General features: G+C 38.8%; 1 protein-coding gene across 5 annotated transcripts in view; it reads left to right on the forward strand.

Moving 5' to 3' along the window:
- Positions 1-17,971, forward strand: part of ALCAM (activated leukocyte cell adhesion molecule) — a 125,160-nt gene that overhangs the window by 83,988 nt on the left and 23,201 nt on the right. For all 5 annotated transcript variants that reach the window (XR_014156072.1, XM_081859720.1, XM_081859721.1 and 2 more), the window contains exons 4-12: positions 283-347; positions 3,185-3,272; positions 3,799-3,978; positions 5,137-5,264; positions 5,898-6,027; positions 11,232-11,344; positions 14,396-14,531; positions 14,875-15,006; positions 16,402-16,530. Coding sequence is in view for 4 of the 5 variants with exons in the window: in XM_081859720.1 (XP_081715846.1) it covers positions 283-347; positions 3,185-3,272; positions 3,799-3,978; positions 5,137-5,264; positions 5,898-6,027; positions 11,232-11,344; positions 14,396-14,531; positions 14,875-15,006; positions 16,402-16,530 (1,101 nt within the window). In the remaining variant the exon portion in view is untranslated. The remainder of the gene's footprint in view (positions 1-282; positions 348-3,184; positions 3,273-3,798; positions 3,979-5,136; positions 5,265-5,897; positions 6,028-11,231; positions 11,345-14,395; positions 14,532-14,874; positions 15,007-16,401; positions 16,531-17,971) is intronic.

A 17,971-nucleotide genomic window follows, 5' to 3' on the forward strand; every position in this document is an offset into this window, starting at 1 on the left:
ACAACGAGTGTTTCTCTGTAACTTACCACTTGGTTTTGCTTACACCATTTTCTCTCTCTTCCCTTCCCTTTTCGTTATTAAAGCTAAATACAATATGTATGTTTGAATATCCTTCTTATTTATATGTTTAGATTTTCTTTTTGTAAGTTCACATTATTATTATTATTATTATTATTATTATTATTATTATTAAGATGGCACATAACTAAATGTCTGGAAACATAGCTCAAATCTTAACAATTTATGATGTGATAGTTCACTATTTATTTATCTAAATTACAGAACAACCATCACAACCTGAAATTATAAGTCGAGCAACATTTTTAGAAACAGAACAGCTAAAAACGGTAAGTGAGCCTTCTCTGTTAAACTCCTTCAAATTGTCTGCTTTTCTCCCCGTGTTAGAAACAGCCATTGGAAACAATCATCAATACAAACTTCCCTGGGCTAATTAATACAACCTGCAAGCTCCATACAAATGTATATTGTTATCTCCAAACCCAAAGTCTCTGAGGAACGTACATAAAACCCTAATGGTTGAAACAAAAAAGGGGTTGATAAATAAATGAAACAAAATACTGGATAGGATTTGGCCTATTATGGATTTATTACTTGAGTATTCTGTATTAAAGAGAATTATGTAATACCCCTAACCTTGCTATATAATAAAACAGTAAGGCTGTTGTCAGCTGCAGTTCACATGGCCACAATAGCTCCAGCATGACAACAGAACAGCAGGCAGCTGATCAAGCAAGCAGCACAAGTAGCAGGTGGCCCAAGCAACCTGTTCAAAGGTGGGTAGGAGGGACTTCAGAGGGTGAAGTTACAGAAGCTACACCTTCCCCCATTAAATTGAGGATTAGGGCGAGATGTTTAGGGTTTGGGTTGAACTGTGTCTGAATGAGATGGAACAAGTTGTGTGGGGTTACAAAGGTTGTCAGGTGTAAAGGAATGAAGGGTTGGCCAGCTGTGGGGCAAGGGGGTTGCAAAGTTGTTAGTGGGGTTGGCTAACATGTAAAGCAACCCCTATTATTAAAAATTAATGTTATAATTAACTTAAGACACAGTGTATGCATATGAAAAATCCACCAACCTTTGAGTAACTCACCGCCATATAACAGGCAAGATAAGGCTGTAGTAACAAAAACTTTTATCATTGGTTCTAGCAGACAATGACCCTTAGTATAATAAAGTGTTGCTATAGTTCCCAACAAAGGAGCAAATGGAATTTTATTGCCTTGGTGTGCCTAGGATGTTTCATATGCTATGGCCCTCAATGCTTAAATGAGTGATGCTGTTGAATGAGACAACCATGCATGACTCATTTATGCTCCTTATTGCCTTTTACACATCCATTTGGTGTTACCGTAATTCCTCCTTTCAATAAGTCCCATATTAAGAGAGTAGGCTTTCTCATACCTGCTTGGGATAATAAAATAAGAGCCACTATGTCTATATAAAGGAGTGCTGGCATTTGCTGATTTCTATTAGGGTGGGGAAGAAGGTTGCTTAACTGCATCATTTATGTAGTGAATAAATAAAGCGCATCCTTGTTTTACCTGTTCCATTTTGTAAATATTGAATCTGAAAGAAAACACACAGGTCCCAGTTCAAATGTTAACATTATTGTTGGGCTACAGCTGCTGCATAAGAAACATCATTTGTTGACCCAATGAAGTAACTGATTTTTCCCATAGACACTGCCAATCAAAAGCAGATGAGAGCTCAGCAAATGCCAACATACAGCTTTTTTGGGTTCTCCTGTTTGTTTTTGTGATTGTACAAACAATACAAATCTGACTAGCTACTAACTTAACACTACTTAACACATTCCCCAAAGAAAATCCAGAGAGAAGTTTTTTTCAAGCCATGATCAAACTCTGGCAGGACAAGTCTGCCATTAAAATCTGCCATATAGAAACTAATACAGTGGTACCTTGGGTTACATACGCTTCAGGTTACAGACTCCGCTAACCCAGAAATAGTGCTTCAGGTTAAGAACTTTGCTTCAGGATGAGAACAGAAATCGTGCTCCGGCGGCGTGGCATCAGCAGGAGGCCCCATTAGCTAAAGTGGTGCTTCAAGTTAAGAACAGTTTCAGGTTAAGTACGGACCTCCGGAACGAATTAAGTACTTAACCCGAGGTACCACTGTAATTCCCCCCCCCCCCCAATTGTTATTTCTTATTGTGTAAGTTGCTTTTTGAAGAAGGTGGTTTGGGATGTTCAGCACAAGATTCCTGCTTTTTCCAGATACTGCCACACTAAGAGCATCAATGAGGGTGACCACCATAAAAGCCCATTTGTTTTGTTAATTCTTCCCCCTACCCAGTGATTTCCCCTCACTTTTTATTTAGGCCCAAGCAACATGGGGCAGGGCCATCTTTCTTATATCATCAGGAAAGGAGTGGTGAATCTTTCCACCTCTGAGCATTTGGTTGCTCTAGTCACTTTTCTAATACTAGAAGTGAGCTGGGAATCAGGGTGGGGAAGTGGGTGGAGCAACAGACAGGTAAAGCAAAGAAGAAGGGGAGGATTGATGCTTCTTTTAGATCCTTCTACAGTTAGAATAAGACCTTTTGGGGAGATACATGGAGGGAAAATATGTCCATTGTTCTTTCATCCAGTTTGACCCTCTGTACTATAATATTAAACCAGTTGTCAGGTAAGTTGCCCTCTATAGACAAGCAGCTTCTTGTCGAAGAAGAAGAAGAGAGAAGAAGAGTGTGGAATGATGGCCTCAAGAGGGATTTATCTGTACTAGCCCCTAAACTGTGGAACTACCTTTCCACAGAGGTGCATCTAAGCAATCTTCGTGGGACAGCTTTTGCTGTATACTGAAGACAGACCTCTTTGATACCTTTCAAATACCTTTGATAGTTAAGGCATTTTGTTTTGAGGCACCAAACTCTCTTGCTGAATTTATACTGTTCAGTTATAGTTACATCATCTTTATGTGTGTTATAGTTAATGGTTTTATTTGCTTTTATAATTGTATGTTTTGTTGTTGTAACCCATTCTGGATGGGTAAGAAATACTACTACTACTACTACTACTACTATAGCAGCAGCAGCAATGCAGAGAACAAATTAAATTCCTTGGATATGTTGGATCCAATGGCTATAAATGTAGCTATAAATGAAGACAAAACTGTAATAATTTGAACATTCTTTGCATTTTTTAAGCTTGGGGAATGTATCTCTCAAGATGGTTATCCAAAGGGAAACCTTACGTGGTTCAAGAATGGAGTTGTTTTGCAGCCCACTGAAGAAGGTAAGTTTTAGAATTGAGTGTGAATCCTTCTTATTTGCATTCCTTCACAAATTGGTGTTGGCTCATATCATTTTAGCAGGTCATTTAGACAATTCACAATTAGACTGCATTTATCCATCTTTATCAAAAATGCTGTACTTAGTTCTTTGACTGCATCTTGATGTTGTGATTTGATATACACATTTCTCCCTCCATCCCCACAGTAACTCGACCCAGAAAATGTAAGGGTTTTAAAATGTAATTAGTGTACAAAATATTATTTTGATAATGTCATACCTGGAAGTTTTTGATCCCAATAATGTGTAACAGCTATACCTTAATCCTAAATATTTAGGATTAGGTTGTACACACTGCCTGCCTACCTTCTCCTTTTTTTCTGCAGTCTGCCCAAAAGTGGCAGTTCATTTTTAAGAGTATCTGTGACTGTCACATCATATATTTAAAAATATCATTAGGACAGGCTGAAAAAACAAAAACAATCAACAGTTGTTCAAGTTGGTGAAAATCATACATTTTCTTTCAAAAGCTGTTATAAATGAAGAAACAAAAGTGAATCAAACAACTGGACTCTACACTGTGATATCTTCTTTGGAATATAAGCCAACAAAGGATGATACAAATGCACAGTTTACCTGTTCGGTGACATATTTTGGACCAACAGGACAAGAAAAAATACGGTCGGAATCAGTAGCCTTTGACATTCACTGTAAGTCCATAAATACCTGTCTTTATACCATTTAAAGACCATCTGTTTGCTTTGAGGGATCCTCCTATTATTGTTTTGTGGTGGTTGCTGCTTTTGGGATTGGTTATCCCTAGCACATAAATTTGCAGTTTTCATTGGTTTAACTAATTAGGGGTCAAGAACTGACAGGAAGGATGGCGAACAAATAGGTTGCCCTATAGTTATTTAGGGAAGGCGTCATTGCAGAAGGGTGTTTTGAGGATGGGTTTGACTTGTTAAGACTGTTTCAGGGACATGGAGCAGTGTGGAAGAAGGTTCCAAGATGGGAGGGAATGCTTGAAAAGGAAAGTGTAGCAAGGAGTTTGACATTGCCTGTTACAGCAAAATTCCATTTTCAAATGCACTCAGACATAAATAATGTGTTGCTAACCGCCTTCCCCAAATTAGCATTTCTACTGCAGCTTGGAATGCCTATTGTGTTCTCTTGTTCAAGCTCCTGGGGCACCTGTTGCACAACCAGCAATGAGAAAATATTATCCCATGTCCACATGATTCCAATACTTTTTAAAAATGTTTTGTTTTGTTTCTAAAAACTGAGTGGTTCCACTGCACTATTCCCACAACCCCAAACCCAAATGAGCACCAGCAGTGTTACCACCTATTCACTTGCAGGGGCATTTTCTGCCCTGCTATGATTACTGGTTAAATTGGTATTCCATTTGGTACTTGGCAAAAACCTGAACTATCTTCTGGAAGCATTACCAGCATGGCTCCAATAGTCACACATATTTTGGATGTGACTGTTGTAGGCAATTATTGAACAGTATTCTGTAGTTAATAGCACCCTGGCCTGGTTCACACATTTCCTGGAGAAAAAGTCACAGATTACAATTCTGCAATGAAACAACTCATTTGAGCAATGCCCACTCACAAAACACAGGCATATTGTGTCATTACCTGCTTGGAGAGTAGAAGGCCTTAGTTCTTGCTAGGGCGACTGTGTGGTGGAATCATGCAATAGGCTTTTCATTAATTTTTTTATGCATGTAGCTCTTGAAACAGAAAGGGGTGTGTAAGTCTCTTTATTATTGTGATACTTAATGTTGTTAAATACTTTACGTATATGGAAGAAACAGAGGATTTTTTTAAATAAAAAAACTGAAACATCTGTCTTTTTAGATCCTACAGAGAAGGTTAAAATTCAAGTACTTACAGAAAGAAATACCATTAAAGAAGGTGATAATATCACCCTAAAATGTTCAGGAAATGGTAATCCTCCACCTCAGGAATTTTTCTTCTACATTCCTGTAAGTATTGCCTGCCTGCCATGATTTGGGTGGTGAGGCAGGGAGGGGGTGGTATGGTTTACAAAATGGGCCTGTACCAAACACTACTCTGAAGAAACATTTATAATTTGCCAATCTAGGTGTAGCAGTTTTTGACTTATTGCATTTTCTATGCACATTTTCTTAAAATGACATTGTTTTAAGGCATGAAAGAATATGCATGTTAATAATTTTGGGTATTTAAAACAGCAAGTAGCTGAAATTATTTGTAGTGGGGGTTTTCCACTTACACAGTCCAATCCTTTATTTTCAAGCTATCTCTCAAATTTTTAGCATTTTCAATCGTTCTGAAATTGTGCAGCAGTGAATGTATTCTATGATATTACACATCTAGCAATGGTAATATAAAATCTAATACAGTGTCTGGGTGTGGACATTTACATATTTTATCTGGTGAAAATCCAGATAATTACACTACTTATCAAATTATAAATTTGATCACTAAAAATTGACCATGATGGTTTGTACTCTTCATTGAAAAAGTAGTGAAGTCTGTCATACTACTATAGTCTTGCTGCGATAAAAGTAGCTGCAAAAAATAGAAACATGATTTTCATTCATTAGTAAATTTCTCTGTTAAACTTTCTGTAAAAGGGGGAACCAGACCCTATAAGAAGTTCAAGTCTTTATGTACTGACTGATGTTAGAAGAAATGCAACAGGGGAATATAGATGTTCACTGACTGATGAGAGTTTGATGGATTCCACTATAATTACAGTACATTGTAAGTAGTTTTGTCTTTGTTTTCCTTTTAAAAGTGCATGTTATTTCATAACAGATGTCCTTTCTTAGCATGTTCCATGCCAAATCTAAGTGTTTTAATAGGGGTCATGTCAAGGCAACTCAATGGCTTTTTTTGGACATCATGCTAAACCATGGTTTAATGAGACATGAATGAGCATAGCCTTTTCTTGGCTTATCCGTCCCCCCCTCCTGCCTCCCACAGTCAAGAGAAGTTCAGAAGCTTTGACTTCCACACCCAGAACTGCAGGACATGTTAAATATGATTAGTTTAAAGAAGTCAGCTTCAGAAACCATGGTTTGAAATGAGCTTGTTAATGCTAACCACAGTTTGTCAGTCTTGATAACACACGCAAAAAATGCAATTAAGTAAAAGCTGAAGCAAAAGCTTCTAAACTTTGCCATATGCGAGGAACATGAGAGTTCAGGAGGAAGCTGGGGTCAAATCATAGCTTAGCTTGATTTAGAATGCAGTGCTAACTTAAGTTTTTTAAAGCTTGGATTTGCAACTCAGGCTGGTGATTAAATTATATACACATATCATTCCTTCTTGCTTCTAGTGATGTGCTATGTGCTTTTCTATGATTCACTGGTGTTTCGTTTTAAAACCATGCAATTTATTTTCATTTCTTTCTATTGGGATTTTACAAATTTGATAATTTAAAAAACTGGATAAGGGGGAACAAATGTATTATTCAGCAGCTAGAATGTGGTCTTTCAGCTATCGGATTTTAGAAATGTTTTTGCTGGATGTAAAATAGCCCAGCATTTTATAAGCAGGAAATCATCTTTTAAAGTTATTGATTTAATAATAAAATTCAGGCTTGAATGTTGTCTTCAATCCTCTTGCTGTTTCCTACCTGAGAAACTAGTACCGCAAATGATTATCCATCTTGTAAGATGCATGGCTAAAGACACCACTGTATGGGGCAATCCTCAAGCTAATCATTTTCCTGACATTTTAAGATTTCCAAAGGGAAGGGGCTTTGCTATTGCTATGGAGTCACTTGCAAACAAGTGTAACCCCACTTTCCCCTGCCATATTAATGGTCTGACTTTCAAGAGAAGGTCCATCCAATATGATTTATGGCAACAAAATACAAAAAGGAGAACTCAGCAATACAAAAAATAATGTATAATGTAACAATATAAACAAGTGTAGGCATTTCACACATTTATTTAAATAATGCTTAATTCATAGTGGTTTAGCAATATGGAGGATCCAGTTTTTGCATTGTCGCTTTCTTGTCGCCAGTGTGGGGTAGTGGTTAAGAGCGGTAGTCTCGTAATCTAGGGAACTGGGTTCGCGTCTCCGCTCCTCCACATGCAGCTGCTGGGTGACCTTGGGCTAGTCACACTTCTTTGAAGTCTCTCAGCCCCACTCCCCTCACAGAGTGTTTGTTGTGGGGGAGGAAGGGAAAGGAGAATGTTAGCCGCTTTGAGACTCCTTTGGGTAGTGATAAAGCAGGATATCAAATCCAAACTCTTCTTCTTCTTCTTCTTACTTTGCATGCACACTGCAACAGAGATTAATTATTTGCTAGCACTAAATTAAAATTTTACTTGTTTTAAATACAGCAGCTACAGACAACCGTGTTTTCTAATAATCTGTTAATGTAGCAATCGCACAGGTTGTTTCTTCCAAAAAACAAAAACAAAAAACCACCCCACAATCTTTTGTAATTTTTCAAACATTCCTTTTTCTCTTCATGCAACATCAAAGGCAAGTTTTATCAAACAAACCTGTAGATTAAAAGATCACCAGTGCAAAATATATTTACAGAATTGATTGGAAAAGGGGTGTAGCATAGATAGAAGGAATATCAAGGCCCCCCTGCACATGATCTCTAAGTGTTTCTCAGAGCTGTGGACTCTTCCTGCATAAAAAGCTTCTTAAGCAATTGCATACAGTCGCAAAGTCATGCATAGCATGTAATTAGAAGTTTCCAAAGCAACCATCGAAACAGCAATGGAATGATAAAATTTGGGACTCTGCAAACTTGCTTGGCAGATGCAAGCAGGGACAAATCCTTTAAAACAAAATGGGATTGTGGCACTATGGTTTCCATTTATGTCCCATGTGGAAGCTCCTGCAGCTTCTGATCAAATCCAGTCAAGTACAAATCCCTCTATTTTTTTCTGATTATGATATATATGTTATGTTAAATATAGATTTGAAATGTGCTATATAGCACTATGTGCCTTATTAATTAAATATTACTTATCTATTTTTCATTAGCTAGTAGGCTTTTTCTTAGTCTATTTCACTCATCCTACATGCATATCCATGGAATAATAATAATAATATTAATAATAATTAATAATAATTTTTATTTTTCAGGGTTGTTGCCCGTGAGTTTCTTTTATTCCTTTAGTAAACTTGTTATATTGAAATAGAGGGTGTTCTTTTTTGTTGCCTGTATTTTAAACTTTTGTTTCAATATAAAATAATATTAGATGGCATTAACTTTAATTAAGCATCATGTCTGTATTTTCACCAAGTTTGGATAAACCATCACCAAATTTCACTATGTAGAAGAGCAGATTAAGGATGATGGCATTGGCTGAGTGGGGGCTCAACTTAATCATGAAGATGCATGTGGTGGCCTGGCTGATGATGGAAGGATTAGTCCACGAAGTTTCAGTCTTTCCTAGGTGGAGGCCAATAACTTAATGAGTTCCTGCTTCATCTCATGTGTGTGACAAAATTTTAATGTGGGACATCTTTTCTGGGTACTCAATCTGAGGTTTTAACCTGCTTCAAATACTGTATTTTTTGCTCCATAAGACACACTTTTTTCCTCCTAAAAAGTAAGGGGAAATATCTGTGCGTCTTATGGACAAATGCGTGGTCCCTGGAGACGAATTGCCCAGGGGCAAAAAGCAGATTGTGCTTTTTTTTTTAGAAAGAGGGAAGGGGGTATTGAAACAAAGCTGCTGAGCAGCTGATCGGCAAGTGATTGGAAGGGAGATAAGGGACACTATCGATAAAGGAGGCTGCCTGGGAGGGTGGAGGTAAAAGCCCATGGATCCTCAGGATTTTTGCATTGGGTCACCCCAAATTCACCATCCGATCACATAGCATGTCCATGGCTATAGCCTGCACCAAAAAATCATGCATCCACTCTTTCGTGTGGCCACAATGGTGCAAAAACGTGGTTACAAAGCATAGATCCACATGGATCCTCAGGATTTTTGCATTGGGCTACCCCAAACTCACCGTCAAATCACATGTCTGTGGCCACAGCATGAACCACAAAAATCATACATCCACTGTTTTGTTCAGAATTTTTTTTTTTCTTGTTTTCCTCCTCTAAAAACTAGGTGCGTCTTATGGTCAGGTGCGTCTTATGGAGCGAAAAATACGGTAAATGAGGAAACATAGAAAAAAATTACCTTGGGACAGGGACAGTCTTTTTCTTAGCTTTCCTCCCATGGTTACATAGCGCTTAGAGGAAATTTGGGGGACTTAAAAGAGCAAGCTCAGTCCCTGACTCAGGATAAAGAAGTAGTAGTCATAGGGATATGTTGTCCTGTGTTTTATGGCTTTGATTCGGGGATCACATTGGGGGGGGGGAGGTGTGGGGAGAAGCAGGATGGGACTTGACAACAGTTGCTAGAGTGTTTGTATATGCTTATGGTCTGCTAGGTAAGCAGCTGCAGAGGCAGATAAGATAAGCATTCCTAGGTCCACTGACAGTAAAGAAATTAGGCCTGTATCAGTCATGTTGCAGGTATTACTAGCTATAAATAAGGACAGTTACCGTAGCAGCGTATAGCTTTGCATTCTCTCTTGCACCCTCTGGCTCTGTGCTTCCTTTAACACTGTTCCTAATGGAGTTCGTAAATGAAAAATGTAGATGATGTCACTTTCCTTATGAGAGGATTGAGCTCTTGCTACTCTCACTGTTGAAGATACAGGAAGAGGAGTTTGCAAGCTTAAGGAACATGAAGCACTTTAGTAATATGTAATAAAGCTAGAGAACTTTGGTCTGCCTAACCAGACATGTTGAATTTTTTTTGGTGGTTATCAAAGTTGTACGGGTCTAGTGGAATGAGAGAGGGCGACCAGAGACTGTGGAAGGTGCTTTATCTGTTTCCATAGCTTTTAAGTAATTACTAGTGCTAAACTAGAATATGGAAATATGTGTCACTTCAACTGGAGTTCACTTCAAATAATGGCAAAGTGATCTAGCAAATTTTCTGGGGGTTATAACTTTTTCGGTGAAGTTGTTGGGGTTCCTGAAAGCAAAGCCAGTAGAGGAGGAAGCTGCTTATAAATGCCTTTTATTCCCCACCACCACCCTCATTTTCATCATTCCAAGCACAATTCAAAGTGTTGGTGCTGATCTTTAAATGCCTAAATGGCCTTGGCTCAGTATACCTGAAGGAGTGTCTCCACCCCCATCATTCAGCCTGGACACTGAGGTCCAGCGCCGAAGTCCTTCTGGCAGTTCCCTCAGTGAAAGAAATGAGGTTACAGGGAACCAGGCAGAGGGCCTTCTAGGTAGTGGTGCCTGCCCTGTGGAATGCCCTATCATCATATGTCAGTGAAATAAACAACTGTCTGACTTTTAGGGAAGTTTTTAATGTTGGATGCTTTATTGTTTTTTTAATATTTTGTTGGAACCTGCCCAGAGCAGCTGGGGAAACCCAGCCAGATGGGCAGGGTATTAATTATTATTATTATTATTATTATTATAAATCCCATAGTAAGGAAATGCTACACACATCTCAAAACGAAACCTGCCATCCTTCTGACCATTATACAATATTATTTTTATATTTTAAGATTACTATTCAGGTTTCACCTTCACTACTAACAGAAACACTCACATCTAACAAAAACATTCACACACAAATACCCTCCTTGTACACCTCCCACCATCTACCCACTTCACATAGTTTTCTTTCTTCGCAAATCCTTTTTGTTTGTCAAGTGATACAGCAAGGAAAATATGGTGTTTCACTTTCTACTACTAAATAATTACATACATGTGCAAATATTTTTGCTTCCTTCTTTTGGAGATTATTTTCTGTCCTATTGTATGAGGGAATTGACTGAGACTTTGAGAAAATGCAGTTTAACTGGAATTAGCTGACAGGGTCCCCCCCCCCCTTCTGTAAGCTCACTAAATGAGCCACATTTATGAGACTTTTATCTGACAGTGCTTTCTCCCCCAACAGATCTGGATTTGTCACTTACTCCCAGTGGAGAAGTTATTAAGCAGATTGGAGAAGCACTGCCTGTATCCTGCACAATCTCTTCCAGTAGAAATGCCACCGTATTCTGGCTGAAGGTAAATATTGTTAATAACCCTGCTATTGTCAACCTGCTCATGCAGCTGCTAACTCTTTAGATCTCATCTGGCTTTAAAGAACAATAAGCAGCATTCTACCCGGAACTTCAAAAGGAGGCTTTTATCTACATACAAATTAAATTAAATCGCACTTCAATATAACTATGATTAAATATCATTTTGAATATGTTAAGATGTAGTGCACTATCAGGTCTTTAAGGAATAGGAGATATGGAAGCTTGTTCAAATCTGATCAGTTTTGGGTTTTTTTTTTGTAAAATTAGGTAATTATATATTTGTAATGGCTTCCAGAAACACACAGGAATAAATAGCCTTGCTCAAAAGTGTGAGTGGGTTGGATACTTATAGTTCTGGCTACTTTTGCTGCAATAAAATATAGTAGCAATTCTATGCTCCATGTTCAATTTCCAACATCTCCAGGGCTGGGGAAGAGCTCTGTCTGAACCCTTGAAAAACTACTGCCAACTTAGACAGTACTGAGCTAGAGAGATCAGGGGTATGATGCTGTATAAGGTAGCTTTCTATGTTTCCCCTCACATACTTGCTCTTTGGGAACAGCAGGGTACAAATGACCTACAGATTGTGGTGATTAGCAGCGATGGAGAACATGTGTTCTCCAAGAAGTTGTTAGACCACAAGTCCTAGCATCCCTGACTATTGGCCATGCAGGCTGAGATTGATGGGGGTGTTGTTGTTCAGCGGCACCTGGAAAACCACAGGTCCCCTCATTCCAGCTCTATAGCGTCACGGCAAGCCAGCTGTAGTTGAGGGTAAGAGAAGGCAGGAAAGGCTGACAATATCAGGAGAATACATGTGCCTCGCAAAGAAGCCTTAGCCCAGGCATAGGCAAACTCGGCCCTCCATATGTTTTGGGACTACAACTCCCATGATCTTTAGCTAACAAGACCAGTGGTCAGGATGATGGGAATTGTAGTCCCAAAACATCTGGAGGGCCGAGTTTGCCTATGTCTGCCTTAGCCCCTAGCTTAGTTTTAACAGTAGGCCACTACTGTTTGGGTATATAAGTTTGTGCCAATCTAGCCAGCTCCAATTTCACTCAGGAAAGGAATCCTAGTAACTATCTTTGCTATTCATCCTGCAGCATTACTGCTGTGATACTGTCTCTGCCTACAAAGCTGATGCCAGGTCACCAGGAGCTGTAATGTGCAAGTGTTATAGCTATTAACCCTTATAAATGAAAAAAGAAATCAGCTTCACCAGGTCTAAGAACCACTGAGAGGTTACACCACTTGTTTCTTAGCAAGAGAAATACCAGTCTGGCCCATCTATAAACCAATGAAGAAAGTAACTTCATCCCCAACTACATCCCCACCTACCAGAAAGAAAGTTTAAACTCATGGTTGCTCTGGGAGTGAATAACTGAAGGGAAGCATCCCTGATTCCCCAATAGTGATGTATGGAAGTGAGAGCTGGACCATAGAGAAGTCTGATCGCCGAAGAATTGATGCTTTTGAATTATGGTGCTGGAGGAGACTCTTGAGAGTCCCATGGACTGCAAGAAGATCAAACGTATCCATTCTTAAGGAAATCAGCCCTGAGTGCTCACTGGAAGGACAGATCCTGAAGTTGAGGTTCCCATACTTTGACCACCTCATGAGAAGAGAAGACTCCCTGGAAAAGACCCTGATGCTGGGAAAGATGGAGGGCACAAGGAGAAGGGGACGACAAAGGACGAGATGGTTGGACAGTGTTCTCGAAGCTACAAACATGAGTCTGACCAAACTGCAGGAGGTAGTGGAAGATAGGAGTGCCTGGCGTGCTCTGGTCCATGGGGTCACGAAGAGTCAGACACGACTAAACAACTAAACAACCCCTGATTCCCATCTATCAGGAAAAGGACAAAAGCTGATGAGTTTTTTGTACACATGAGAGGTTTTTTTAAATGGTGGGGGGATATAATTACAAACTGCTGTTGGTCAACTTGAGAATCATTGTATTTCAAGACATGGTATAAATCTTCAAAATAAATCTTTTATAACTTTAACTGATGGAGTGGTTGAGCATATCAAGGTGTGATTGTTTGCTTTTTAGATTAAAAAAAGTGGGGAAGGGGGACAAATCACATTAACAACAAACTAATATATAACAACAGTTTTGTAGGGGAAGCAAAATCCAAGGTCCTCTGCTGGCAAATTAGGTAGTCTCTTCAAGTAGTTAACACTGTGAGTTGGTTGTACTACAGTGCATTTATATATATATATATATATATATATATATATATATATATATATGGTTTTGGTGTCCTCGGGTGTCTTCCCGTGTAAAAGTTGGGGTGTCTAGGCGACGTTTCGACGAGGTCTCACTCGTCATCTTCAGGCTGGTGCTTTCGGCTTCTTGTTACTGGAACAGAGCAGGATCTCAGTGTTTGAGTTCCTATAAATACTGTAGAGGGGGTGTGGTGTATAGCCTCCAATGTTCTGGGCAGAGAGGAAGTTCCCAGGCTAGTGTGCCTTTTCTTCTTTTGTTCCTTAATTACTTGAGAGATATCTTGAGTGATTTCTTGAGTGATATCCTGAGTACCACTTAGGTGGGTCATTAGGTGTGGATTAGTTGTTAAAGTCTTTGGATTAGTTGTTAAAGACCCACCTAAGTGGTACTCAGGATATCACTCAAGAAATCACTCAAGATATCTCTCAAGTAATTAAGGAACAAAAGAAGAAAAGGCACACTAGCCTGGGAACTTCCTCTCTGCCCAGAACATTGGAGGCTATACACCACACCCCCTCTACAGTATTTATAGGAACTCAAACACTGAGATCCTGCTCTGTTCCAGTAACAAGAAGCCGAAAGCACCAGCCTGAAGATGACGAGTGAGACCTCGTCGAAACGTCGCCTAGACACCCCAACTTTTACACGGGAAGACACCCGAGGACACCAAAACCTGCATTCCTGTACCCGTGAAAATCTACGAAAGCAAATATATATATATATATATATATCTGTTGACCACCTTGTCCAAAGGTGTGCATGACTTCAATTTGCACTGCTTAGTTTTTTCCTTTTTATCAGGACAATACAAGAATGAGAGCAAGTCCGTCATTTTCAAGTTTACAGTACCAAGATGCAGGAAATTACATCTGCGAAACTACTTTACAGGAAGTTGAAGGGTTAAAGAAAAGGCAAATTCTTACCTTGATAGTGGAAGGTATGTGAGGCTGACTCTTTATCTTACAATGTTGACTATAATTTTCATGTTGCTTCATCACTTTGAAATGCCCTCCCAAAAAAAACAGCACTCAAGTCTGAGCCTGCATATTTTTAAAAGATAAAAGTGTGTATGTTTGCCTGGTTTTTTAAAAATATTTTGTACAGTTTTCAAACTTTTGGTCTTTCTTGGTTTAAATATGATAGTTTAAGTGAATTATTTTATACCTTGGTTTATTTTAAAATTGTATTATAATTTTATTATTGTTTTTGAATCCCTTGGGAATTTAGTAGGAAGAACAAATGGAACATTAATTCGAGAAATTATCCATTTTGTTTTTAAGGAAAACCACAGATCAAAATGACAAAGAGAACTAGCACAGATGGATCATATAAAATGATAGCCTGCCACGTGGAAGGGTTTCCCAAACCAGCAGTACAATGGACTAGCAGTGGAGGTGTCATAAATAAAGCAAGTAATTTTCTCCTTACTTCTTGCATATTCCTTTCAGTCATAGCAAAAGACAAATATTAGAGGCATGCAAACATACCTAAATCCATTCCAATATTTCTTCACACTTCGATCTTGTGTATTCCATTCCATTGTAATTGATTTACTTTGCACATGTCTGTGTTCCAGTTTACCATCCGCTGATGAGGAAATATACATATTTTGATGTGTATTTTTTGTAGCACACAGTAGAGATACATGTTTCAGCTATCAACAGATATTTACAAATCAGTTATGTTCCTGTGTCTTCCCTTTCCAAGTTAATTTAGTTTCTAGAGGGGTAGTCAATTAGACTTTCACATCAAAACAACTCTTCTCTCCTGACACTTTAAAGACAAAGCTAATCAAGTGGTTAATGGCCAATCATGAAACTATCAACAGCTGCAATTCCAAATGTTTCTACTCAGAAGTAAATCCCATGGATTTACTCCAAAGTAAATGGGATTAGGATTACAGCCACCCTCACTGCCTTGATTTCAGGCACTGGCAGTGAGGACAGTTTAGTTATGTTAAGACAAGAAAACTTCAGGTAAGAGTGGGAAGGAAAATAATTTAACATTTCGTTTTGCTTTTGAAATGAAGATTTAGGATGGTTGAAACCGGCCTGTCAAATCTAGATGGATCTCCTCACTTTGCTAAAGAGGCTAAGAAAATCCAAAAGAAACAAAATATATCACTTCTTTCCATATGAAAAGAATAATGCTTTCCACTGCTTTTTAAAAAATTCAGAGTAGGAAGCAGTTTAAGGCTGAAATCCTAACACCACTTACATGCAAGTAAACATCTTTGACATGACTTCTGGCTAGGATTGCAGTTATAATGCATATAGGCTGCCTTTGGCAATAGACATCTACCGTATTTTTTGTGCCATAAGGTGCACCTGACCATAAAGCGCACCTACTTTTTCCGGGGGGGGGGGTTCAATTAAAAAAATATTATTTAAAGGGAGCACTGAGCAGAGCCTGAATAGAACATGACCCACTGTTTCAATTTGACCACTCTTGCATGAGCAGAAACACTTGCCATGAGGAATCTTTCTATATCTTCCTTCCAATAGTGCAGAAAGTAGAATGTTCTACAGTGGGAATTGGGAGAAAATGTGTTGGGGGAAGGCAGATATTAAAATTTAATTCAGAGTTTAGGTTGAGTTTCATTCTAGAAATTTTAGAAAGAAACCTAAACTCCCATGATAAACAGTGTTACCATTTGTGTATATATACAAAAGTACACATATGCAGAGTACTTAATTTAGATATTTAAGCAAAGCTACTAATGTAGCTTTGCACACACACACACACACACACACAGTCTTTGTTCTTTCTACAAACTTTCAAAATATTCTTTTTTTCTTTCCAGACAGAGGAGACCAAATATGTAAATGGAAAGTTTATTAGTAAAATCAAAATTGCTCCTGAAGAGAATGTTACGCTGACGTGTATTGCGGAAAATCAGCTGGAAAGAACTGTGACCTCTTTGAACGTATCTGCTAGTAAGTACTTTTATTTTATTTTAAAAGATTTAAAATGGCAAGAGCAGGACTGATGGCTCTTTCATCTTTTCATCTACTTTCACATAAAATATCCATCACTCTCCTCACTCTCTCGTGTGTGGCTCTGTGGTGGAATGTTGTTTACAAGTTGCTTCATTGTCCTCACATAGACAAGGAGAAGGGGGAAGCGTACACTTTGCAACTCATTTCTCAGAACTGGGTTGCCATGGTAAATTTCTGACACTTGTTTCTTTTTCGAGAAGATGCCCAGAAATGCAAAATGAGTTTGGCTACACTAATACACGTCTAGCTGATAAGTCTCCATGCCACAGAAGCCCATCATAAATCAGGCTTTTGTTAACTATTAGTTTTTCATGCACAGCCTGCTGCATTCTGTTCTGTCATTGGTTGTTTTTTTGTTTTTTTTGTTTTGTTTTTTGAAAGCTTTATCTGAGATGTCACCATTACCTTCTGTGCAAGACCAAATAAGTGTTCTAATTAAATTCATCAGTTTGGACACTTGTTCATTTAGGAACGGCTCAGCCTGCCTATAGCAAACTCTAGGCAGATCTACCTGACATTTTCCTGCTCCTGGTGTTTTGTAATTTAGATAATGTGACCAGCAAATGACTTCTATGCACATTTACTTAGCAGAGGGTACCACTGAATTCAGTGGGAGCCACCGTGAAGGTAATGTATGTAGGACTGCAGCCATAATCAATTATCAGTTCTAGGTGACGAAGATGTTGCCTCAGTGCTTGAGTCAGAATGAATTATCTTTCCAGCTATACCCTGTAAGGTTCCAGATGACCTCTGTAAAAATATACTGAGGAATCCCAGTTTTAATTTTTAACATGTATTAGTAGCCCTCAGAGTTCAAGATGGGGCAAAGTCTGTCCCCCTGTATGGTCAGTCCACCACCCTTTCATGCAAACAGCCATGCAAGCTTTTCTTTTTTGGTCTGAATAGACCTGGGCAAATGGAAAACCAATGGTCATTTTAAAGAATCAGTCTGGTGTCATTCTGTATTGAGCTATGGCATTCCAGCTGAAAGTATCATACAACCAATTCACCGGGAACGCAGTTCTGTTTAGGGGCTCTCCTCATACCTCCATAAGAGGCTGTGCCACTCATGCACTTAAGTTATTTTGAACTGCTCCCCTGTGACACAGAGCTATTGGTATACCAGGCATTTCTGCAGTAAAAGTGGAAATCTTCCATCTTAAGCTTTGCATGACACATCCGCAAGTCACTATTCAGTGTCAAATGCCACATCCACGTGTGAGAGGCCAGCCATGCTATGGTGAATTTCTGTGCTGCTGCTTGCTGCCTTAAAAAAGAAGAAAGCAATGGGTTCACAATACCTTGTGGCCATCAGATTATAATTAGGTTGCTTGTCACTAAGAAAACCAACCACAAGATACCTGTGACACACGACCAC

This window comes from Podarcis erhardii, assembly GCF_964252035.2.
Source record: "Podarcis erhardii genome assembly, chromosome: 4".
NCBI lineage: Eukaryota > Metazoa > Chordata > Lepidosauria > Squamata > Lacertidae > Podarcis > Podarcis erhardii.